The 27,316-nt window shown below is 38.8% G+C and overlaps 1 protein-coding gene across 1 annotated transcript in view; it reads right to left on the reverse strand.

Annotated features, from left to right (window-relative positions):
• The window catches only part of mmp15b (matrix metallopeptidase 15b), a 44,548-nt gene extending 19,676 nt beyond the window's left edge, over positions 1 to 24,872 (reverse strand). Inside the window, exons 1-6 of the mRNA XM_052149295.1 lie at positions 24,523 to 24,872; positions 23,858 to 24,078; positions 7,053 to 7,201; positions 6,108 to 6,230; positions 5,702 to 6,009; positions 374 to 535 (exon numbers count right to left, since the gene is read on the reverse strand). Of these exons, the coding sequence (XP_052005255.1) occupies positions 374 to 535; positions 5,702 to 6,009; positions 6,108 to 6,230; positions 7,053 to 7,201; positions 23,858 to 23,977 (862 nt within the window). The 5' untranslated portion in view covers positions 23,978 to 24,078; positions 24,523 to 24,872. The remainder of the gene's footprint in view (positions 1 to 373; positions 536 to 5,701; positions 6,010 to 6,107; positions 6,231 to 7,052; positions 7,202 to 23,857; positions 24,079 to 24,522) is intronic.
• Positions 24,873 to 27,316: the final 2,444 nt, after the last annotated feature.

Raw genomic sequence — 27,316 nt, forward strand, 5'->3', positions numbered from 1 at the left:
TTTCTTTCGACTGATTTGAGGCCATTCATACTGAAAGTGTTCTTGGGTTAAAAACAAAAATAAAAAAAAATGCTAAATGTAGCACAACAAATGGAACCGATTGCAGGTGAAGTTTTTTATCTTGACATGACGTCTTAAAAACGCAGCACTTCAGTGCAAGATGCTAAAAATAAAAACAGCGAGACGTGACACAATGGTCAAATATATCCATCTAGTGAAAGTTTACATAGAAAAACAATTACAAAACAGAGCAGACAGATGTTAAAAAAGAGCTCTGTGTGAACGGCCCCTTAGTTGATCACAGATAATCTCCTTCAAAATCAGTATAAAGAGCATATACTTCATTTTGAAGACATCAAAGGCATTATATTACCATAAATCTGCTGAACCCCACGGAGATCATCTTCGGGAAGCTCAAAGTTTTCCGTGTCCATCCACTGGTAGAAAGGAGCCATAATAGCTATGGGATTATTGGAGTGTTCCAGTCCAAGGGCATGGCCCAACTCATGCACAGCTACCAGGAACAGATCATTACCTGCAAAGAGAGAGAGAGAGAGAGAGAGAGAGAGAGAGAGAGAGAGAGAGAGAGAGAGATATTAAATAACAAATGCTGCTGTATTAGAGAGAGCTGCTGGTCAGCAATGTGAAGAGGAGGTGATTTACTTGAGGTCAGTAGAAGGGAACGTCTAATACAAAAGCTTATTAATCTTTATTCAATCTGGGAGATCACAGCTGTACTTTATGTGCACTCTAGCTTGAAGACACATGATATGCATCGCATCAGCCGGCGCATTACATTGTGCTGCAGTTAATGCAACTGAAGTGCTCACATTAAACAAACGTGCCACTGGCGCTACAGTAGCTTCAGATTAAACAAGGGAGGGGAGCTCTATTTAGTTGTCTGGGTAAATAGGACATATGAGTTTAATTTACCCAGGACATATGAGTGAAGAGGAGAGTGTGGAGGGTTGGACGGTGTGCTAGGGCCAGAGTTTCTCTGTCACTTCCAGCTTAGTACAAAGAAGATGCGCTCTTTCAGGCTGTTTTCACTGTTGGCACGTTTGCTTAATGGGGCGGCTGTGGCTCAGGTGGTAAAGCGGGTTGTCCACTAATCGCAGGGTTGGCGATTCCTGACCCACACGACTCCACATACCAAAGTGTCCTTGGGCAAGACACTGAACCGCATGTTGCTCCCAATGGCAGGCCTTGCATGGCAGCTCTGCTGTCATTGGTGTGTGAATGTGTGTGTGAACTGGTGAATGAGTCACAGTGTAAAGTGCTTTGAATACCGCTAAGGTTAAAAAGAACTATATAAGTGCAGACCATTTACCATTTACCTAGAACCACCGTCACTAGGAGTAATAACTACAGCAGTTTACCACTGTAGCCTTGATTCCTGATGTGACAAAACGGGAAGTGTTGTCTGCTTTTTTATGGCAAAAGGACTATGCCGTTTGAATTTAATGTGATACGATGTGCGAGACTTTGAAAAACAGTAAGGTGCAATGGTAAAACACATCCGTCTAGCGCATGTTTACATAGAAAAACAGGAGACAAAAGCACAGACAGACGCAAGAATGCTTTCAATGCGAATGGCCCTTCAGTTGATCAGATGAGTTGTTCGCTTCTTTACGCCGTAAGAAATAAAATTTTCTCCAACTTGCAAGATGGCAGCGTGAATTGAATGTGATGAGATGCGCGAGACACTGAAAAAACAGCAAGGTGCAGTGCAACGGTCAAATATGTCCATCTAGCACATGTTAACGTAGAAAATACAAATAAAAAACAGCATTGACGGATGCAAAAATGTGTTCGATGAGAATGGCCCCTAAGCTAATCAGATTTGTTCGGAAGCGTTGTTTGCAACAGAAATTGCATTTGATGCAAATTGTGAGCTTGCAGTTTGAATTGAATGTGATTTGGAAACCACAAAGTTTTTGCATCGTCTTTGCTAACTGCACGCAAAAACAAACATGCAGTGGTGACCAGCTTGTAGTCCAATTCACAAACAAATTACTCTTATGAGCCAGTTCTTTTAATTTAGTTCTGACTCTCTGACTAACTGTATGCTTTCGTGTTGTTAAAGTAATGTTGGGTTCAATATATGTAAAGCTCAATCAAAAGCATTTGTGGCAAATGAGGAGCGACTTCCAATACGAGTGAAGACAGTGTCAGTGGAGCTCAAGTCATCTGTCTCATTTCGGATAATAGTGTCGAATGCAGGCAATACAGAGGAGAATGTAAAGTTTCTGTCAGCGATTTCACTCTCAAAGCGTTAATGTTTTAGCATCAAGTAAACTCATTCTTTAAAGGGCTTCTGGCACTTACAATGGAAGTGAATGGAACAAGTCCATAAACATTTGAAATACACAGTGTTTCAAAAGTATAGTCACTAGATGTTCATTATATCCCTTAACATATAATGAACGTCTTGCTAACCATATCGTTGTAAAGTTATATCCAATAGTACAACTATGTTGCAATGTCAGTAAACCATGCAAGCGATTTTATCTCAATAAAAACATGTTGTGGGTATACTTTTAAAGTCAATGGACTGACCTCTTTCACTTCCATTGTAAATGCCGTACTGTAATCGCTATATTTGCTTTTTGTTTTAGATGATTGCTAAAGTCATTAAGTTGGTAATCAACATAATGCTACAAATGCTGTCGATTAAGCTTAACTTGTATTGAACCCTGAACATTCTTTTAATAATACTACAAAACTCTTGTGAATGTATCATTGTATTTTAAGAAGAATAATGATAATAAAAAAATAGTATTTCTTGGTCTAGTATCAAATTAAGACCAAGTATGTCATACATCATCTAAGGAAATTTGAAGGTCCAAAAAGCATATAAAAGGCAGCATAAAAGTAATCCACACGACTCCAGTGGTTATATACATATCTTCAGAATCTAAATGATAGGTGTGGTTGAAAAACAGGTCCATTTTTAAGTCCTTTTTTACTATAAATGTCCACTTTCACTTTCATCTATTCCAGTTCCCTTCTGCAAACTTTCACATTTCCTCCAGTTTTTCAAAGAGAAAATAAGTCTTACAGGATTGAAACGACATGAGGGTAAATAATATCAGATCTTTCATTTTTGGGTGAACTATTCCTTTAAAGCTTTGATTGACTGCTTCCTTATAACCCTGACTGGATCCATTATTAGTCAAGTCAAGTCAAGTGGTTTTAGCGAGTGTAGACAATCCTACCCATTTCTACAAAGGCCTTATGAAGTCATCAGTCTATAATGTTGCTTATTCAGGTTTTTTCAGTGAAGTAACATCATTAAGCCTAATAACTTCATGCAGATAAATGTTCTACTGAATGTCTAATGCTTTCAGACAGTTCAATCAATGATGGCTTTCACAGACACACGCTTCAGCCCCGTTCAAAGCCACTCTTGTGTGAGGGGCATGATTGTTAAAAGATTCAACTTCAGGCCATTAGGAGACATCTATCCACACAGCTGTGGCACAGTGACCGAGACTTCAACGGTTCCTAACAAAGAAGATCCTGTAGCCAGGCATGACAAACTTATGGAAAAAAGCTATGGAAAGTCCTATAGAGTCCTTATGAAGATGTATTATTTGGTGCTTCCTCAGAGAATGTTGCATTGAGATGATTTTGTTTCAAGTCCACAGTGTGTCAGGAATGAAATGGCAGGTTATTAGTCAAAAGTGTGGTGATGTAATAACAATTCAATGGTGCATTCCAAACACCAGACATCCCATGATTAACCTTTAGCCTATTCATGTGACTACAGTTTAAGGAAGGAAGAGAAAGACAGAGAGCCTCTGTGACATAACCTTAACAACCCATAAGTGGCAAAAAAAAATAAATGACATAGTCCCACAATGTCACAAATTACTTAGTTTGGAAATCAGATATTTAATGTATACATTTTTGTATATCAAATACTTCACTATTATAGGCTTGTCTGCCTCTCTCACTATTTCATCATGTCACTCACTTGTTTAGCATTTAGAGCGAATACAGAAAAAAACTAAGCATGCAAATGTGACCTTTTTCTTGCTTACAAACTGTAGGAGTCTGCAGTTGATTTTAATTTTGGCAACTGACTTGGGTGGACAAAGGTCTGACCATTTTGAAGACTTTATGGGGAACTTTAAAGGGATAGTTCACCCAAAAATGAAAAATATCTCATCATGCCATCCCAGATGTTCATGACTTTCTTTCTTCTGCTGAACAAAAACAAAGAATTTTTGAAGAAATCTCAGCTCTACAAAGCAAGAGAATGGTGGCCAGAAATTTGAAGGTCCAAAAAGCATATAAATGCTGCATAAAAGTAATCCATAAGACTCCAGTGGTTAAATCCATGCCGTCAGAGTTGATATGATAGGTATGGGTGAGAAACAGATAAATATGTAAGTCCTTATTTGACTGTAAATCTCCACTTTCACTTTCACATTATACTTCTTCTTTTGTTTTTGGCAAGTCACATTCTTTGTGCATATCGCCACCTACTGGAAAAGGAGGAGAATTAATAGTAGAAAAGCACTTAAATATTGATCTGTTTCTCACCCACACCTCATATCGCTTCTAAATGACTTTAACCACTGGAGTTGTATGGATTACTTTTATGCTGCATTTATATGCTTTTTGGACCTTCAAAGTTCTGGTCACCATTCACTTGCATTGTATGGACCAACAGAGCTGAGATGTTGTTCTAAAATATTTGTTGGTGTTCAGCAGAAGAAAGTCTTACACGTCTGGGATGGCATGAGGGTGAGTAAATGATGAGGCAATTTTCATTTTTGGTGAACTGTCCCTTTAAATGAATATGGTTGTTAAATGTGGGTCTATGAAATATGAAATAATGAGAAATTGCAGATAAAATGTAACCCTATCATGTTAAAGCAATCTAGTGGGTTAAATACAACTTGAGCTCTGAAGCAGAAAATAATACCAACTCTTCCCTCAGTTTGTAAAAATGAAAAATTGCATTTGCGGTAATGCACTTACAATGGAAGCCTTGCAGAAAAGCATTCAGCACCATGAATCTACATTTAAAATATGTTTACATAGAATTGCTTATAGTCGCTATAACCAGAGGAACGTTCTCTTTGTATCTGTGTGAGGATGGAGTGGTGGTGGTGTAGTGGTCTAAAGCACATAACTGGTAATCTGGTAATCAGAAGGTTGCTGGTTCGATCCCCACAGCCACCACCATTGTGTCCTTGAGCAAGGCACTTAACTCCAGGTTGCTCCGGGGGGATTGTCCCTGTAATAAGTGCACTGTAAGTCGCTTTGGATAAAAGCGTCTGCCAAATGCATAAATGTAAATGTGTGAGGATGCGTATGAATTGTGATACTTGTGACACAAGAATCTGTAAAGCAATCAAGGTACATTTACACCTGTAATATAACCAGAAGTTTACCCACCTAAAAAAGTAGCCCATGTCAAAAGTTTGATTTAAACAACTTCACACCTGAAATAAAAATAATTTTAATTTTAAACCAAAATTTAAATCTGAGCTTTGCAGTTCTGCTTCTAAACCCTCTGGAATATTTGCCACATAGACCTCCATTGTAGGTGCAGTGCAAATTGAGGGACAAGTCAAAATAATTTCCATAGTAACTGACAGCAGGTCAAAAATGCTGTCAATGTAGTTTAACTTGTTTTAAACACAAAATACTCATTTAAATACCAAAACACACTCAGTTGATTCACCCTGTACGTTGTGTGAGCCAATGGTCCAAGGCTCGTCTGAGTCAAAGTGAGTATCTCCACCCATCCCTGGACCCGGGAAGTAGGCATGTGCCAGGAAACCTCCTTCTCCATCAAACGGTGAACTGTCACCATGGAAACCAGAGGCGAAGAAGATCATGATATCGGGCTCCTTTCGACGGCCATATTTGACCTCCAGGAAAGGTATTTCATCGAATGTGAGTGGCGTCACCTTCTCCCACACCTTGAAGGCCTTCCGGATGGCTTCATACGAGTTGTACTCCCCAATCTTAGGGGTGTAGTTCTGAATACTGCAGCCATGACAGAAACAAATGTAAATTTGAGATTAAAATTGCAGTAGACTTGTACTGACATGACACATGTACCGATGAGCTTAATTCAAACCCACCTGAAAGTTAAGTGAGTCTTGTCCCACTTGTGGCCAGTGAGAGCATAACGTTTCCGCCGCACATTGGTCTTGATTTGACCACCGAACTTGTCTGGGACGCCACAGCGGGGTCTCTTCATCGCCCTTAAGAGAGAGAGATCAGAAGATGACTTAATATAGTGAAGAAAGGTTACAAACCATGCACAAAACAATGCCCCGTAAAGAAAGCTAAAACAAGGCCCTTTTCCCTATCACTATGTGAGCAGGGCTGGACTGGTAATCTGTCATACCAGGCATTTTTCCGGTGGGCCGACGCACTTTGGGGCCGTTCAGGGGCGGACTGGGCATCGGGAGAACTGAGCGGGTAGGTGGGTCGGCCATGAAACGGGCCAAGATAAGCTAAAATGAGCCACTGCGTTATGCAGAATGGACCACAAAACGGCGCCACGAAATGCAGTTTTGGGCCAGTTGTTATGTAAAATCCAAGGCCAATTTTTCTTCCCAGTCCAGCCCTTCTGATGGACCTTAATATAATTTCTTAAAAGGAATATTCACATATTTTCAACTCAAAGGGATGGTTCCCCCTAAAAAATTTACATTTTGTCATCATTCACTCACCAACCCATTTGAAATGCAATTCCAAACTCAAGTTATGCATACTCCGACCACAGGAATTACATAATTAACACAATACCAGATTCACCAAACAAGTCATGTAGCTCCATACAGTAGACATCAAGTTGATAATAACCCAAAATATTCCTTTAAGGTTCTCCTTCTTTTCAAGGTGACCTCTATTTTGCTGTGTTCAATTACAGATTTAATGGGACTTAAGTGCTTCATGAAAAATAAATGGTCTGATTAAGATGAGCTCAGCAACAGCTGAGAATTAGAAATGTCTGCAGCAGGGACCTCTAACAGTGCAGCTGATACATTAAATCATATGATATGGGGTGAGTCTCTTACTCAATGGTGATTGGGTCCAACTCTCCAGTGATTTCCAGGCCATAAAAGCGCTGCATGTCGCTGATGGCGTTTGACAGGATTTGAGCCGAGCGCATAGTGGACATCTGCCTGCTGGCCTGCGGGAGGTAGCCGTACATTCGCAGCCATGACTACGAGAGAAACAGGGACAGAATGAATTAAGAAAAATGCAATTCGAGAAATCAAATTCTCCTTGATCTTTTGAAATAAAAAAGGACTCAAAACATCCTTCCTAGCCCTAAAAGACTATCAATTGAAACTAAACTGAAAAAATGTCTTGTTTAGAGCATTATCAGACAGTTGAATACATCATGACTGCCCAATTTTACATGTCAACAGGGTCTATTCAGTGTTCAAAAACCTGCTCTTAGTCACTGTGAAGTTATTGAGGTAGGATAGCTACTATTATTCCTAAACACCTGAAATATTAACAAAAGTAAAATGTGAAGCTTTGTGCCATTTCTGGCTGCGTGTAGCACCTTCAGCTCTGCATATCCTAATGAATGATCTTGTGCTAGTTAGCTAAAATATTCATGGGCACAAATAAACTTTTTTATATTTATTTTTATTGTTTACTTGCATAATTTGTACTATTTACAAGTATTTACATTGACATGTAGAGCACGTGCTAAATCGGTACTGTCTGTTTAAGACTTCCAGCATCAGCCAGTGAGCTCATATAACGAGAGAGGATGTGCATGGTTTCTTTAGCGCATCTATGTGTGATTAGGTTTAAATGTGTCTTTTTTGTTGTTTTTAATCAACAATTTACTGTATAGAACAGAACGGGTATTAAAAGTGACTTTATTTGGTGACTTTTCTCTCAACACGCTGTGAAATCTCAGCGTTAATAACTTCTTCGCCTATATACTACTCAATAACTGATGAGTGAAATCTGAACAGTTACCAGCCAGTGGCTAATCATAGACACTTTCAGTTGCATAGCACTAAACGTGGTCGCATATGCGTGTGATTTACTTGCATTATAGAGGGTTACCACATAGAGTGAAAGATCAATCTTGGGTTTAGAATCGATGTCGAAATCTTTCAACGATCACGACACATCGGAAAATCTATATTATCACCCAGTCCTACTTAGCACACTAAAGAGTATAGTCTAAATTATTTTGCTCTTTTTTTAAATAACTTCTATTTTTGTATCTTATTTACTACTACAATTTAGCTACTAAACCATGTAATATATATTACATACATATTTTAATGAAAAAACAATATCCACCGACAACTAATCTGAATAGCCTAATACAGGAACGCACCTCACTATGGTGTTTCTCAATCTCAGATACTGAATCCAGTGTTTCTGAGTCAAAAGCACTATGTCCTATGAAAATCGAGCAAGTAGATGCTCACAGTCTTTGTGATCAAACAGAATAATGCATTGCGCAACTATTGATCGCATCCGTTTCTACCACTCACTTCCTTGCACACAGGCGGTCAAGTGTGTTCCTGAGCGCAGGAATAGTGCGTTGTATAGAATGAACATAACCACGACCCTGACAATGCATCCACAGCAAACTAAAGTTCGAGTGCTCCTCATAGGTGGTGGTGGTGTAGTGGTCTATAGCGCATAACTGGTAATCTGGTAATCAGAAGGTTGTAGGTTTGATCCCCACAGCCACCACCATTGTGTCCTTGAGCAAGGCACTTAACTCCAGGTAGCTCTGGGGGATTGTCCCTGTAATAAGGGCTCTGTAAGTTGCTTTGGATAAAAAAGTTGTAAGTTGCCAACTGCATAAATGTAAATGTAATAGGTGGAAACATGCAAATGTGTTAAAATTTTACTGTTGCATATTTTACATTTTTAATCGCAAATGAGATCAAAACTGCTGCACTGAACAGCCCTGGAAAGTTTCTTTTTAACAAGGTCCCTTCTCATTTCAGTCTGATCTAAACCAGAGCTGCTGCAGAGTTTTTAAAATCAAATCTAAGATATTAAGACCTTTTTCAAGACCTGAACAAATACAATTAATACTGTATCCCCATCCCAAAACAAACCCACACAAACACACACACAAATGTATCACAGGCTCTTAAACTGGCAGGGGCACACATTCAATATGGCCTTAACATTGTTTATCAGTAAACAAGGTAGGCTATATGCAATTTTAAAATATCAAGACATATTTTATATCACATTAAAATTGGTTTATGTACCATAATAGAAATAAATACATATTAGAAGTTGACCAATATAGGATTTTGCTCATACGATAATGATATGAAAGAAAAGGAATTAATCTACTAATAGTTTTTAAAATTGGTAGCCTATATTAAATGTTCTTAGTATTTCCTTCCTGAGATGGGGAGGGCCAGACAGAGGCTACAAGTGTCCAAATTGAATTCAATTCTAGATGCTGTTTATGGTGCAGCCAAAATACCAATAACTAGGGAAAAAATCAAAAAGATTTGATTCATAACGCATAACCTTTTACTTTAAAAGTTGGAATACACTGGGGACTATCATCATCAACTGCTGATCATTAGTGATCGCTTGTCATAAATTTCCGATATGGCCTTATGATTGTGAACTGCCCCCGCATGCTTGGAGAAAATGCAACAGTGCCGTGTTTTCACTTTGAAGGATGCGGCACATGCACTTGTAACCCTGTAAACCGTATGTTTACTAGGGATGTAATATTATATGGTGCAATACTTATTACACTTACTTAAAAAAATTAGAAATTCTGCAAAAAAAAATCATTCGTGCCATATCATGGTCTGATTCCAATGCTCCAACTCGTTCTATTTTTCTTAGGTACGGTATTTTAAGACTAACTGAATATAATATATTTCACAATGCATGTACTATGTATCAGGTGGTCTTTGGATTGAATGGCAGTTTGTGTGAGCTTGTTCCCATCCGCTATCCCCGGCACACTTACCTCACTAGAAACAAGCATATTATTACTGGTACAAAACGGAGATTAAAAAGCACTGGTATGAGTGTAGTGTGCCGGGACCATGGATTTGGAACGAGCTGGATGAAAATTTGAAAAATTCAAGCTCTTTTTTTCTTTTAAAAAAAATCTCAAGAAACAATTATTAAGTTTGTATTCATCTTCTTGATGTATGTACTACTTCTCACTCTGTATGTATGTCAGTGTTACTCTTACAACCTCAAGGTAAACTGTCAACAAAATTGTACTTGTTAAATGGGATCCCCTATTATGTGTTGTTTGAATGTTATGTATGAAATGTTTTATATGTAGGCCACACATTAATTCATTTTTTTAATTTTTTTATTTTCTATTTTTCTTTTTTTTCTTTATTGTTTTGATTGTCATGGCCCGCGAGTATAAGCTTTAGATAGCTTCTTTGGGGACCAGTTCACATGCATGATCAATTCTTTGTTCTTTGTTTTATCTTAAGTGCATATGAATATATGTGTATGTGAATAAAATTCTTCTTCTTCTTAAAAAATTCTTCTTCTTCTTATGTGCTACATATATCGGTGTGGATTTATTTGAGAATCTGTCAATATGTGACACTGGTTTTTGCAAAGAGACCATTAATGAAGAAAGAGTAAGCACAAACTATATCGGACTGAACAGTAAAATCGCATTTAGGGTGCTTACTAGGGATGTGATAAAATATTGATATATCACTGTGGCAGGGTGGAGGGCGGGGCCGGGTTGTGATCCTACACACCTGGTCCCGTATTAGGCTAATTAAGCCTCCGAGGGATAAAGGACGACTGCAGAGGATCGTGCGGGAGAGAGAGATCGTTTACGGACATGTCCGTCATGTGTGTGTTTGTGTTATCTTTTAAGTTTATCATTAAACTATTATTTATGTTGAAAAGCCGGTTCTCACATCCTCCTTTCCATTTGATCCCTTTACACTGGTGCCAAAGCCCGGGAAGGAGGAGGGATACGCCGTAGTAGTGTTCTCGCCACTACCGTCCACCCCAACGGAGCAGCCGCGGCCATCTGTCCGGGGGACGAGGAGCCCAGCCGCCTGAAAGAGGACGATGGCCGCCGACCGCGAGGGGAGAAGGGGCTCCTAACCGACCGCCTGGAGCGGTCAGGGCCGCTACCAGGGGTGGAGGAGTTCCCTACCAGCCGCTGAAACACGGCGGGGTTTAAGACCGCCGACCGCGAGCGGGGAGGGGCTCACTGCCGACCGCCTGGAGTGAGAGAACCGCTGCCAGGGGCGGGGGAGACCCCTTCTGTTCACCGAGAACACGGCGGGTTGTTCCGTCCGCCAGTGGCTGGAGGACTGCCTCTGATCCGCCTGGAGAGGTGCGGCTGTCGTCCGATAGAGGGTGGAGGAGTGGCCGAGGAACAAGCTGCGGCATATCGGAGAACTGGCGAGTTAGAGTTTCTCTCCTTTCTCTCTCTCACTGCCGCTCCGCTTTGGCCTTTTCCCTCTTTTAAATTTTACAGTTTTTTGGGGGGGGTACTACACTGTTACAGGAAGTACCCCCCAATTTTAATTATTTCTGTTTCCCTCCCCTTGTCCCCTCCCTCGTGCTTACTAGGGATGTGATAAAATATTGATATATCACTGTGGCAGGGCGGAGGGCGGGGCCGGGTCGTGATCCTACACACCCGGTCCCGTATTAGACTAATTAAGCCTCCGAGGGATAAAGGCCGACTGCAGAGGATCGTGTGGGAGAGAGAGATTGTTTACGGACATGTCCGTCATGTTTGTGTGTTTATGTTGTCTTTTAAGTTTATCATTAAACTATTATTTATATTGAAAAGACGGTTCTCGCCTCCTCCTTGCCATTGATCCCATTACAATCACTTACTGATCTGCAATTTTTATATATTCTATAAATATTTGAGGCATTGATATATTAAAATTAGCCAACATTAAAATTAGAATCCCTCTTTGCTTGCTTTCCAATTCACTCCATTGGCCTCTGTTTAACACTGAAGCACAAACACACAGAACGAGCTGATGCAGCGCAGCGTTATGGGAGAAAGGTGCCTCTGATTGTTCCTTGCAGGGTACTCAGCCTTACAGACTCCTTATGGTTAGGATTAGATGAGATCTGCTGACTCCCAGAATGCCCATTTGTACAGTGGGTGCGGAGCAGCAGATGGCGGTCCAAAGTTACAAAGGTTTTTGTACTTCTTCAAGAATGAACAAAGTGATGTTGATGAGTTTGCAGGTTAGTGTATGAAACTGGTTTAACCATGCAAACTGAACAAATAGAGATGGCAACGTTTATTATGCAATGTCTCTGTATGAAGCCTTAAATAGGTCTTTCATTAAAGCTATCAAACCATAAAAAGTCATACTTGTAACTGGAAATGCATTGTGCAGGATCTATGAATGATCCATGTAAACAATATATTATCCAACGATGGCTAGAGTAAATAATCTTTGTCCTTTGATATTGATTTGGGCCAAATTTAATGGATGATGACTCATAGACATTATAGTCATTACAGTTTTATCTTCTGTTAATGCCTGATCTTCTGTAAAGCTGCTGTGAAACGATGTGTGTTGTGAAAGGCGCTAAACAAATAAAAATGACTTGACTTGAAAACTATGCAAGTTGAGCACCTTGGCGCTTCTGAATTTTGATGTTGAGCATTGGCGGTGTGTGCATACCTTCTTTGAATTTTAGAATGCGCCAAGTCGTCCTCCAGATGCATCTCTTTAATTTACCCAGCCACTAAAATTTTCCCAATGTTGTGTTGAGAAAAATTTGGGATAGGATAAAGACTATTGTGAAACAAGCAGCCCAATGTATATCGGAACAAAATCCCAATAAATATAAATAATCATCGGGAAAATCTTTCAAATATTGATGTGTGAAAAAGGCATTGATCCCAAGCCTAGTGTTTACATTGGACTCTTTAAAGGCACAGCAGCAATAAAATGACTTCTTAATTCTAAGGGTTTGGGAAAGGGTGGAAAATGGTCATGAAAAGAACATTTTGGCACAAATTTTTTTCAATAAATGTATGAAATGACCCCTTTAAGACCACGACAATTGAATGGAACATCAGTCTTTCGCAGCCCTGAGAATGACAGAGAAATAAGATATTGACTCAGACTGAAAGAGCATCACACCTGTTATAGGTGACACCTAATAGTGGCCCAGACTGTGTGAGAACATTTGAGGCAGATGTGAGCACAGATTGAATGGTGATGGCACCAGCTGGTGCGGCCAGTTTATTAGCCCTTGGAAGCAGAGAAAAGAAACTCTTCCCTCGCTGCTGCAGAGATTTTCCTCAGGACTGAGACATGCATGAGGCCCAAACTCCAGTGGCATCTGGGCCACTTGTTGGATGTGGAGGGGGATTCCAAAAGGCCAGAGGGTCTAGTGGTTCCATTAAAGCAGGTGAAGTCGGGGTGAGGGTTCGACTCATTGCTATGATGTGCAGTGTAGGTGGCAACTCCCACTGCTAATCATGCTTAATTTGGTAATTAGCACAAATTATGCAATTAGTCTCCCCCATTGTTGAGCTTGCCCTGTGGCGACATTAATGGGACATCCTACACCAGACAGATTTTCCCATAGAAATGAAAAATCACATATGCCACAGATCTCAACTAGCACATAGTTTTCCAGCTAAAGGGGTCATAAAATGGAGAATAGAATTTCCCTTGATATTTTAGGCATATAAGATGTAACTGTACCATAAAAACATTCTTTAAATTTCAGAACTCAAAACTTCCTCCCCAGTCTAAAAAGAGCATTTATAGTTACCACCCTGCTGAAACATCTAATTTTGAAATCTCTCTGTTCGTGACATCATGAAACATTGCTAATTTGTATTTACACATCCCAACAACATGCAACCCTTGGCCCCGCCCACTGGCACGCAGTTCCAAGAGAGCAGACCTTCCGTTGCTAACTATTCCTAACATAACACCTAAGGCGACCCATCTGGACTATTTTAAATTATTAGTATATAAACCTGAACTACACAAACTCTTTGATCGCTGCCATGTACCTTGCCGCTGTGTCAAGTTACAACTCTGAAAGGGAGAAGCAATTCTCTTTCATTCAGCTGCTGCCTGTGTTGCTTTGATCACAATCGTGTCATGGACGCGTTCTTTTGCCCATGTGCTCTATTTTTAAATGTTGGTGTATGTAAACATAGGACGTCTTTGACGATGGATATCTTTGACCATTTCGGTGTGTTTCAGACGATGTGAACCTCAGTGCATATGTGTGTGTGTAATTTCACCGTGCTTTGTACTATGATGATGTGTTCATGTCACATCATCTTCCGGCTCATGTCAGTGTGGATTGCTTGTGAACCAGTCATAATACAATTCAAGCTTTGCAAACGAACTGTTATTGAAGGATGGGGTAGTTAAAAACACCTCAAAAACATAAGTAAACTGTTTAATTCATGAATATTTAAAATGTCATGACTGTTTGATAGTTTATGGTGCCCTGTGTTAACAGTTATGCTTGAGAAGAACAGTTTATATAATATACTGAGATGCAACGTGTTGGATGTGTGTTATGTGTAAACATAAAATGATCTGCAATTTTGTTTTATAATGTCGAAGTTCATTTTCTTTCAAATGAGTTTGCTGAATTTGAGGGGCTGCATGATGTTAGCCAATCAGAACAGTGGGCGTTTATATCGAAGTTTTAAGGAGGCAATTAGGCCAAAACCGAATGTTTCAGACAGAGGGACAAAAACAGGGTGGAAAATGATCATATATTGCTTAATTGTGACTGTTTTGGTACACAAAAACTTTGATAACATTATCATTGGGCCTCAGGAAAGATAATACAATTATTTAAAAAAAGCACTTCATAACCCCTTAAAGTTTGACCCAAATCATTATCAAAGCACAAAGATTATTTACTCTAGTCATTACTGAATGATATATATTGTGTATACGTATATTTCATAGAGCCTATACAATGTATTTTCAGTTACAAGTCATTCATTTTGTGGTTTGGCAGCTTGAATGAAACCTATTGAAGGCTACATACAGAGAAATTGCATAATAAGCGTTGCCATTTCCATTCGTTCAGTTTGCACAGTTACACCAGTTTCATTCTCTAACATGCAAACTCATCAACATCATTTTGTTGATTCTTGAAGAACAAAAATCTCCATAATTTTGGACTGCCATCTGTTGCACTACATCAGCTCTTCCTCTGTGTGTGTGTGTGTGTGTGTGTGTGTGTGTGTGTGTGTGTGTGTGATACTTGTGCCTCTCCTGACTGCAACCAGCCTCTTGTGGTCTCCCAACACTATTACACCGGATTGTTAAACAGAGGCCAACTGACTGAATTGGAAAGCATGCAAAATAGGCTTCTAATTTACATCAACTATAATCTATGTATCGATACTTTATGACATTCCTATTGGTTGTATAAATATCATTCACACAGAGTTTATGACCTTATATTAATTGAGAGACCACATGCAATATTTGTACCGCCATTGGTGTGTGAATGTGAGTGTGGATGGGTGATTGGGACACAGTGTAAAGCGCTTTGGTAACCTCTAAGGTTAATAAAAAAGTGCTATATAAGTGCAGAACATTTACCAGACCATTTACCTTAAACTAATTTGTCCCATCACAGGACTGTTCAAGTAAACTGCAAAAAGCTACCCACAGATAAGACTGTGTTCCTTTCAGTCACTCAGAGCCATGGGGCTTTAAACAAGGTGAGAGGTGGGAGGGTGTGTACACCCACAAAAAGAGAAAGACATAACTGCAGTGTTCTGCTTGCTGGCTCATAAAAGAGAACAACTTTGTTTTTTTTCTTTTCAATCAATCTCTACAAATTGGTCGAGACAATGACCAAGTTTACATGCACAATCTTACACCGATTATGCTTCAGAAACCAAAATGTGTGTGGCCATGTAAATGGCTTTCCTTGATTGAAGTAAAGTCCTAAACAGTTTAAGCAAAAACCGATCCGCACATTTCGAATTTTGCCCATCACCCCGATTTCGCTCTGCATTTAACCACCTTTAGCTGCATCTTACCAGCTTATCCAATGTGCACAAGAGTTGTGGGCATGACTGTTTACATTTTGAAATCAAAAGCAGAGAATAACCTGATGATTTCGTGTTTTTCTTGCATTGTCACATTTTTTGGAATAAGCAGATTTTATTTTTCAATAGTTATCACCCTATTGGTGAACATGTAAACACACTCAGTGTTTCTGTGTCGGCTAGACAGGGAATGTTCCGATAGTGCCACAAAGCCATAGTGTTATACTTGTAGGTGAAATCAACCTACAAATGGCTTACTTATACCTGACTCTGCACATTAAGATGAGAAGAAAGAATTTTAACATTGAAAAAATTACACATCAGCTTTAAGTATTCAAGAACAGTTTTCCCCTTCTTTCTTATACTTCCTGTGTTTCTTATTTCAGATCGGCCCAGTGCTAGCAACTGCCAAGTCAAATTCCTCGCAGAATCTATCTGACCTGTGCTGGCCAATGAAAACCTTTTCAGATTCTGAATCTTAATGGCACCAGAAATCATTCCGCTACATATTTATTGATGGGCGCTGGCACAAATGACAAGCTCTCCAGTGCTGGATATGAACAAAGGTCTGCTTTTAAACCATAAAGTGTTTCAGCGTCTATTCCACCATCACAACACCCCATGTCATGCATACAGAGTAAGGCTTTGCAAAGAGCTAGGCAAGGAGAAACATCTTTCTCTCCCATCAACCGCTGTGCCAACCGCTACCTCAATGGGACCTTGAGAGCGGCTGCCAACAGCACGTCCTCTAAGAACCTGTGATTCACAGCGTGCTCTAAAAAGACTCGGATTTGTGTGCGTGTCTGTCCTGAACAATGTCAGCCAAGACTGTAACGACTAGCGAGCGCTATTATTCCTAAGACTTGGGTGCATGCCATCTTTTTGGTTAAGCGCGAGGGTAGGGAGAGCGAGCAAACCAGAGCAAGTAAAAAGGTAAAGAGGAAGACAGGAAAACAGAAGGGGGAGGAATAAAATAAGTTAAAAGCAGACTTGGTTTTGGCAAAACAGACAGGATCCTGGCTCAGGTGTATGACAAACTTCATTTTAACTACATACCTTCTGTCTTAGCTCTCTTAATGTGCTACTGGGCCTCAGGGACTGAGTTTGTCAATCCAGTGCACTGAAAATCCAACATACATGTAGGCAATAAAGGCAGGCATTTGTGAAATGAGACTCAAGCAAGGTCAAACGACCAAGTGCATCAATCAGTAGTCAATTTCATTTTCCATCTGATTAAAATCAATAACCTTAATCAATGACAAAAGCCGCGACAAACTAAATTAAATGGACCATTAAATGAAGAGTTCTTAGCAGTAGGAGGAAGTATCAGCAAAAGAGATTGCTATTTAAGTAAAATAAATCAACTTACACTAAAGTCCTATTCGGACAGGATTAGGTTTCAGGACATAATGTCTGTAAATTAATTCCTACTGCAGATGTCTGTAATGTTTACTGTCAATTTGCATGGGATGAGCAATGTCTGTAGAAATCACAGAGATGTGTGCGTGAACTACATCTGTACACTGCCGTCAAACGTAACTGACCAATCAGAAAATGTTTTTAGAAGTGCTGATTATTTATGCAGAAAATATTAAAGCTGAAGTATGATATGCCTGCGACACTAACGCCACCAAATGGAATTGCAAAAATAAACAATGTTTTAAAAAAAGCTTTCAGAATAAGCCCCTTGTCTGCTGTTGTTCAAATAGCCAGATAGCCCCGCCCCCAACTCGCACCATTGGTTGAGTAATGTTGTTGGGGCGGGTCCAAGCAGGTTGCTCAAAACACAGTTTTTATAGAATTTTTATAGCACCACAGAGACTCAGGGGCACATTAACTAAAGAATGAATTGCGCCCATAAGCACCGTTTTTTGCAAGCGCTAACTGTGATAGTCAAGCGCCCGGTTCACTAAAGGACTTATCCAGATCCAGATATGGTGCAGACGTGCCCACAAAATCGCTGCTGAATGCAATTTGCACACGCAATTCCAATCTTGTGGCCCAATTCTAAGCACAATATATTGAAGGTGCAGAACAATTTCAGAGCTGATTGCACCAGCTAAACGTGATTGCAGGTGGTTAACAAATAAGACTGAAATACCACGCACAAATGTGGTGCAACTGTTTAGTGTATCTGCCCCACAGTGTTTAAAATTTTTGAGAAAATGAATCTATGAATGGCTTGTAGTTGTCTCTGTATTTAGAGGGATAGAAGAAAAAATTACATTCTTCGGCTTTAAACATGCGCATTCACTGTATGTTTGGGATTATTAGTAGAAATTGATTGGAGTGTCTTTCAAAATACAACAGGACTGGTGACATTAGCAAGCCTTGAAATTAAAAAAATTGGCAAGACGTTCACAACATTTAATTTTTATTTGTCCTACCGGAAATTTTTTTATGAAATGCGGAGCTGAACTGTCCGAACAACACATTTAAACCTCAACACAGTTTTCTATGTGGACTACTTTTACCTGAGGTTATTTTTTCAGGGCATTTTATAGAAGGTAAAAGGTGATGTAATCTTTGCTGGCACAGTTAACTTACATTCCCATTACATTACCCCACCTGCCCATTTAAAACGAATCCCATCTGAAAAGGCTTAATTGACCCTTCACTGAGCCCAACCTTTAAAAAATGTACTTACCAATCTGCCCTTAACAACTGTTGCCATCTGCAATATTATCATACATGCTCTTTTCTAATGTAAGTTTGGTAAGATGTATGGATTAATTTTATGCAGGCTTTAAGTGCTTTTTGGACCTTTAAAGTTCTGCCCACCATTCACTTGCATTGTATGGATCAACAAGCAAGCAAGTAGATCAATTCTTCTAAAAATCTTTGTTTGTGATCAGCAGAAGAAAGAAAGTCAAACACATCTGGGATGGCATATGGGTGAGTAAATGATGAGAGAATTTAAAATTTTTGGGTGAACTATTTCTTTAAAGGCATCACAGGCCAATGTAGAGTGATTAAAATCAGTCACTTTTGAGGTTCATTTTCAGTAAAGATGCTGCTTAGAAGGCAGTTACCGATGTAGGCTAGTTTTGGAAGAGGGCTAATGACTCTGACACATTGCCCTCATGACCTTGCATTAACTGAGCTGTGGCCCTGGTTCTTAATAACAGAGGAAATAGACCAGTCACAAAGTCGTCCACCGAGACGTGGACACAATTAGAAGTTAATGCCATTTCCTTATCCAATCACATCTCATTATCCCTCACAGTCATAGTGAGGAAGCCCAGACCCACCAGAAACACTCCTGAAAAGACCAGCATGGTTCATCACATCAAACCATCCTGGACCAGCTTGGACCTGGAAATTGCTGGTCTTTTCAACAGAACAGCATGCCATGGCATGTGATTTAACAAGAACGCACCATGCCAGATATTCTACGGAAAAACTGGTGCTCCAGGAGTTAAACACCGGCCACTGATAAGGTTTCAGGAAGTGATACAGTCGGCTCCCTGTGTACTACAGTCTTCATAAACCCCCCTCCAATCCCTCATTCTCAGTTCTTCCTGCCTTTCTATCTTTCCCTGCACCTCTGAATACAGTCAGCTGAACACAAGAAGTCTCATTGTTGCTCCTCAACTGCCTGGGAGCCCTGCAGGCCTGACCATAACTTAACTGTTTCTGTTTGTGGCCTATTTAGAAAACAGCTGTTGCATTCACCAATCACATGCATTATATAGGAGCAAGCCAGCATCTCTACAGTCCCAACCTCTTAAATATCCTTGTGCTTTGCCTTTATCAACAGGGATATATCCAGATAGGACCATATCTGATCTTCAACTGTCAAGCGAATAGATAAAGTTATCTGAATAGGAAGAATATCAGTGAGAAAAAGATAATGCCAGAAAAAAATGTAAGTAACATTGATTCCGACCCCTTATAGTTGAGGTACATTCATTATAAGCTACATAGGGAATCAGTGAAAATCAAATATCTATTTGAGAAATTAAACGGTTTTCAATGAGCGTACTGAATTAAAGACAAAGAACTACACAACAAAAGGCTCTCTGACCAACACCCACACACTCACAACCCTCCCTATGCTCAATCAAGCATTTATAATGTTTGTGCTGACATATAAGATTAAAGAAATAGTTCACCCTGAAATGATGTTTCTTTCATCATTTACTCACCCTCATGCCATCCCAGTTTTGTAAGACTTTCTTTCATCTGCTGAACATTAATGAAGATTTTTAGAAGAATATATCAGCTTTATAGACCCATACAATGCACATGAATGGTGGCCAGAACTTTGAAGGTTCAAAAAGCACATAAAGGCAGCATAAAAGTAATCCATAAGACTCCAGTGTTTAAATCCATATCTTCAGAAGTGATATGACAGGTGTGGATGAGAAACAGACCAATATTTAAGTCCTTTTTTACTATACATTATCCTCCATACCCATGATATGCATGAAAGAACATGAATTGCCAAAAACAAAACAAAAAGTGAAAGTGAAAGTGGAGGTTTATAGAGAAAAAAAATTACATATTGATCTGTTACTCACCCACACCTGTCATATCACTTTAAAAGATATGAATTTACCCACTGGAGTCACATAAATTACTTTATGCTGCCTTTATATGCTTTTTGGATCTTCAAAGTTCTGGCCACCATTCACTTGCATTGTATTGGAAAAAGTCATACACATCTGGACTGGCATGATGGTGAGTACATGATGATTTTTTTTTTTTGGGGGTGAACTATCCCTTAAAGCTTGCATCTGATGATCAACCCCAAAGGGAAACGCCATGTAATTCCAATATTCAATGACTTTTGTAGTTGTCTGTAAAGGGAAGTCTTCCTAACAGCCCAAAATGTAACTCCTTTTTTAGAATAAATCTTGACATCTGCAGTCCCCATACGGCAAGTGCAAGGAAGTGTAAATGAGCTTCACCAAGTGTTCATGCACATGTCAAGATGTACAGTGAAAAAGGAGTTACATTTTGGTCTGTTCTCATCCAAAAAGATCATATCGCTTCAGAAGATATTAAGTAAACCGCTTGAGTCGTATGAATGGCCTTTATGTCCTTTTCAGAGAATGATAGTGTTGGACCCCATTGACTTACATTGAACTGACAAAAACACCTCTCATCTCCATCAACATGAAGAAAGAATGTAATTAGAGTTTGAGATGACTAAAGGTCAGTAATTGAGGAGAGAATGATCATTTTTGGGTGAACTAGGCTATTCGTTTCATTCTTGAGCTACACTTAATTTATTTACTGAAATAAAGTAATTAGAACCAGCACAATATATTTATGAAAACATGTACTTCACTCAATAATCATAGCATTTAAACCTTATATACCAAACACAAAAAGAGAATGCTTGCATATTATACTTGTGCATATTGTGTAGGAACTGCATTTAAGAATCTGTGAACCCAAAGTTCTCTCACCCCACACACACACACACACACAATCCTCAAATCTGTAGACCATACAGGAATCCATCCATCCACCACTGTGGCGTGTACAGGCCTATCTGCTGTCATTCAACAAATTAAGGATTAAGTCAGACAAAAAGCTTTGTTAAAGAACTGGCTTCAATAAACCATGCATACAGGTTTTAGGCCTAGCCCTCGAAGATCAGTACAAAAATTATTCAAATGCCCTCCTGAAGCGTTCAATGAACAAACCGGATCCTTCAGAGCTAAATGAAATTCAAGACAGAATATACTGAGTCTCAGTTCCTAAAAAATGGTGCTGGAAGAAACTGCAATGGCATTCCTCCGATTTTCAGAAAAGGTAAAAACGTAATAACCCAAAGCTTTTCCCTCTCCTCTCACCATCAACCTAGTGGCCCAATCCACAAAGGACGCAAGTTCTAATGCAAACTGGAGCAAACTGCAGACTGCAACTGTCCGGTTTGAGGATGACTCAATGCCTAAGTGAATTTTATCACTGACAACAGACATCCAGCCCACTGGTGCACTTGTGGTCATGGAGATGGGTTGAGAATGAGTTTAAGTAGCAATCTTTTCATCTTAATGCATTTTACTCTGGGTCAAGACCGATCTAAATGCTTTAGAAGACAAAAGAGACCTGAACGTATCAAAATAAGGCTTGCTGCCTAAATTAAAGAAACAATAACAAAAATCATTTATTTGTATTTATTTATTTAATCAAGGACAATACACATTAATTAACATCATGTCGATGTATAACGTGCCAGATTTAGCCAAGACAGCTAATTTACATCTGACGTCCCTGGGCAGATAAATAAATACATTCAGAGAGCTGATTTGGCTGTTTTGCTCTTGTCTGTCTCCATTCACAGTGCCAGACCACCAATGACAGGGTTCGGACCAGTGCAGCACTACATACAAAGGGTGGCATACCACTAACAAACCTCAAACCACACAGAAGGCAAGCAGCTCTACCGCCTACCAGACTTAAAACATAAAAATTGACCTGTGACATAATATTACAATTTTGTGTTTTGCCCTTAAAAGAGGCAGGGAAAGAGTTTACCACTGCTACTGTATACAGCAACTTTCTAATTTGCTCTTTGATGTTACAAACATTTGCATGCTGTGTAAAGGGATAGGTCACCCAAAAAGAAAATTCTCTCATAATTTTCTCACCCTCATGCCATCCCAGATGTGTATGACTTTCTTTTTCTGCAGAACACAAACGAAGATTTTTAGAAGAATATCTCAGCTCAGTAGGACCATACAATGCAAGTGAACAGTGATCTGAAATTTGAAGGTCAAAAAGCACATAAAAACAGCATAAAGGTAATCCATACTCCAGTGGTTAAATCTATATCTTCAGAAGAGATATGATAGGTGTGGGAGAGAAACAGATCAAACTTTATGACCTTTTTACTATAAATCTCGACTTTCACATTGTTTTTGTTACATTTTTGGCGATTTGCATTCTTTGTGCATATCGCCACCTACTGGGCAGGGAGGAGATTTTATTGTAAAAAGAAAAGAAAAAAACTTAATCACACCTATCACATCGCTTCGAAATATATGGATTTAACCACTGGAGTCATATGGATTACTTTTATGCTACCTTTATGTGCTTTTTTAGCTTCAAAGTTTTGTCCCCCATTCACTGGCATTGTATGGACCTACAGAGCTGAAATATTCTTCTAAGTCTTCATTTGTGTTCTGCAGAAGAAATAAAGTCATAAACATCTGGGATGGCATGAGGGTGAGTAAATGATGAGATGAGTGGACTATCCCTTTAAAAGCAACATTTGAACTGGACCGAAATAAGCTGTGGGGATCGACTCTAGAGGAAAAACACTGTGCATCAAACTTGAGGGAGAAAAACACGTTCACACTGTGTCACCACATTCTGTTGTAATAATGTACAATGACATTGAATTATGTTGTAAATAAAATTGTTGTCTCTTTATTGTTACAGTCAGCAGCCCCAATTGCACCAAACCAGGTTTCCCAAATTAGCATTTCCAACACTTGTTGTTTTAATAGGCTAATTATTATATATATATATATATATATTTTTTTTTTAAATAGTTTGTAGTCAGTATAACACCTGTGCCAACAATTACATCACCAAACTTGTGAACAAGCTACACAAAAAAAAAAATCAACACGTGACCAGCAGATTCTGATATAATGTTTTAGCATAACATTCGATGGCATTTAATTGTTGTAAATAATAAAGCTGTGCCCCATTGTAACCAAGTTGGCAAGTTGTATATTACGGTTTAACACACATAACATATCACGGTTAATGCTTTATTGTGCGTGTTCGTTTAAACGATCAGTTTGTGGTGCAAAAAATGTCCATTATATAAATAATAAAAAGACTTTTGAATGAAATAATCACCTCTCCAGTGAAGTCTTCATCTCCTAAAGTGCCCACGCCACTCATCAACATCACCAGAATGGAGTAGATTACAGTCCGTCTCCACAGCAACGTGAATGGGTCATCCCATAATACTGCCATTCTCAGCGGGATGAGGAAACCGACTGACCGCTGATGAATCAATTGTAGTAATGGAATCTCCTTTTTTTTAAATGTAACCAAAGAGGTTCGAATCAAACTGCCTGTAATTTAAACAGTGTTGGGTGTAATGCATTACTAAGCAATTGATTACTGTAATTAAATTACTTTTTCATTGCAAAACAGTTACAGTTTCTTATGATGTAATTGCAATAAATACTATAGAACAATTCTATTTAAACAATAGTGAATTTAAATCGGAATTTAACGATTAATGTTAAAAATACATGTTTTCTAATTTAACGCTGCCCCCTTAAATTCTTTGGCCAGTTCATGAATAATTTATTTGATTTTATATGATTTATTTGACAGAATTAAAAGAACAATGTCAAGTCTATCCTTGTATATTTCATCTGGTCGAGGTTGCTCATGGTTTTAGAAAGTAATTAGTGATAAGTAATGCAATTTCTTTTCAGGCAGAGTAATTAGTACAGTAATCTAATTACACGGTAGAAGATGTAATTAGTAGTTAGTAATTAATTACTTACCCAACACTGAATTTAAATCATATAAACCCAATGCATTTGATTTCAAATCAATGTGCAACTGAGTTCTGGCTCCTCTTCAAAGTGTAAATAAAAGTTTATTGATTTAAATCAAACTCTATGCTATATAAATGAAAGAAAATATCATTTTGGCGTCTCTTCTAGTTAGTTGTCCACCTCCTCAGAAGCGCATGGTTTCTTCAATGTATCTCAGCAAGTTTTAAGGGTTGCAGAAGTGGACTCCCAAAGTGTTGCACGAACGAGTCTTTTGAAAAGTTCCGATGCTCAGACTGAGTGTTACGTCCCTTTCACGTGCTGCCCACAACATGTATTCATTTATAGCTACAGCCCACTTCAAATTATTCCTATTCCCTTTCGTAGTATCACTCGGTAAACCAAGCATGAATAATCGCAGAACAGTTGTTGTAATGAATAACTCAAGAGAGGTTTGAACGAGTGTTTTCTGTCCATGTATAACAGAGTTTTGTTTTACCGCGTGACCAAAACTGACATAAAAACAACGACTCCTAGAACGATCCCGCGCTGCAACAACCACAAACAAGAGACGGAGCGACTCAAGAAGACACCTGCTTTGGCTCGACGCCCTGCTTGTACTGATTTAATGTTATGGGTTTCTTCACGTTAAAATCCACGTTTTTTCCCCCCTCTCAGTTTCCCTGGACGGCGTCCACTTTGCATCTGGTGCGCGCTCTCACGGGTCGTTTGCAACACCCCTCATGCGGGCAGTTTGTGGCTCGGACTTTGTGCCGACGCTTACTGCTTGTCCCGCTGCCATTAAGCTGAGGAGGAGGAGCACAAACAGAACTGATATCAGTCAAGTATCGAGTGCCACCTCCTAGCCAGGACACTGAAGAATATTTCGACCAGCAGCTGTCTATGAAAACGTTTGCTATTTTCAATGAGCTTAAAGGTGCACTCAGTCATTTCCCTCATGCACTGCTCGGTCATTTTTGTTTCTTTAATAAATATGGTTTCCTTTTTTGATGGCTTCTAGACTTGGTGACTTTGTGTCCATTTGATATCTGAACACACACAAAGTAATTGGAGTTTATTCCATCAGTCTAAGTGGGGAAAAAAAATTACACTTACACTGTTCCCGGTCAAAAGTGACCGCCATAGTAAATGAATGGGAAACACTATAAATCACTTATATATATATATTTCCAAAAAAAAACTATAAAAATCTGCCACAATGCAGAACACACACACACACACACACACACACACACACACACACACACACACCAAAATGAATTGGTGAGACCATAACACATCTACAATACTGAACACACACACACACAGATTCATCTTGTTACAGCCATGGATACATTAGGTGATTAATTTTTATTCTACTAATTTCATGTATTCAAAAACTGACCAAGAAATAACCTCAAACAAATTTAAAAAAATGCTAAACTTTGACAGAAGTAGTCTTTGATAATGTTTAAATAAATATCCAAATGCAGAACTTCATATAAATCATCTTCTCTCTTCAACCAGGGATGAATAAGCAGCTCTCTGCAGCCACCTAGTGTTTATACTTGTAATTTCATCTGGTTTTTATGTTTAAATGGACAGCACAGTTTGATTCTTGAAACTTTAAGCATTCAAACAGTTTATAATTATAAGGATTGGTACGGTATTTGAGAAAATATTCATAAGACATTTTTAAAAAGTCAATTTTCAAGCTCAAGGTCATATAGGTAAATAAATTAGTATATAAAATGAACTAAAGAACTTAAGGGCTAAAGACATGAATTGTACTTGTGCAATATATGTAGGAAATTATGAGCACTCACATTCAAATGAAGACTCCAGTCATATCAGTAACCTTATAAAAGCTGTTTTATCCTACATGGAGAGGGTCTGCACATGGGTGCTGCCATATTATGATCACATGACCAGCCGAATATTACTCGCTTAATCTCAGTAACCGTCCTGTTATTTGACACTTTCACTCATTGATTAAAGTCATCATGGCTGACTGTGAATCCTACATTTCTACAATGAAAACTATTGATTTGAAATGATGCTTATTTACCAATTTTATCACACTAAAATCATGTTAACACACATATTGTTACATCTCATCGCTATACTTTTGAAACAGTGAGTATTTTAATGTTTACAGATTGGCCCCATTCACTTCAATTGTAAGTATATGGTAAATGGTCTTCACTTATATAGCACCTTTTTAACCTTAACGGTATTCAAAGCGCTTTACACTGTGTCCCATTCAATGATGGCAGAGCTGCCATGCAAGGCGCTAGCCTGCCATTGGGAGCAACTTGGGGTTCAGTGTCTTACCCAAGGACACTTCGGCATGTGGGCCTGTATTCAAACCACCAATCCTGCAATTAGTGACAAAAGAAGCATTTACTTAGCTAATTAATGAGGAGGACATATTGCTGTTTCCATATAATAGACTATCTAACTCTAAACCAAATGCTAAACTTTTGGGAATTTTTATTACCTTAAAATGTATGCTTAGAGGCAAACCTTAATTTATGAGTCATGAGTCATTTTCCATTTAGAAAGGTTGTTGTCACACTTACCGAACTTCAGAGGACATACAGTATTTGTTACAGTAAGATCAAAACCACATTCACATATAAATACATAAAACTATATAAAAAGAGAAAATATTGCTAAAATATGTTAGTAGGGTACATTTAATATTTGTGTTATGTGCATGCACTTATGAAGATTTGTTTTACATTGAAATACCACTTTACACACCAGCTTACCATCATCTTCTATCAGATGTTATGCTTAA

This window comes from Xyrauchen texanus, chromosome 2 (assembly GCF_025860055.1).
Source record: "Xyrauchen texanus isolate HMW12.3.18 chromosome 2, RBS_HiC_50CHRs, whole genome shotgun sequence".
NCBI classification, from domain to species: Eukaryota; Metazoa; Chordata; class Actinopteri; order Cypriniformes; family Catostomidae; genus Xyrauchen; species Xyrauchen texanus.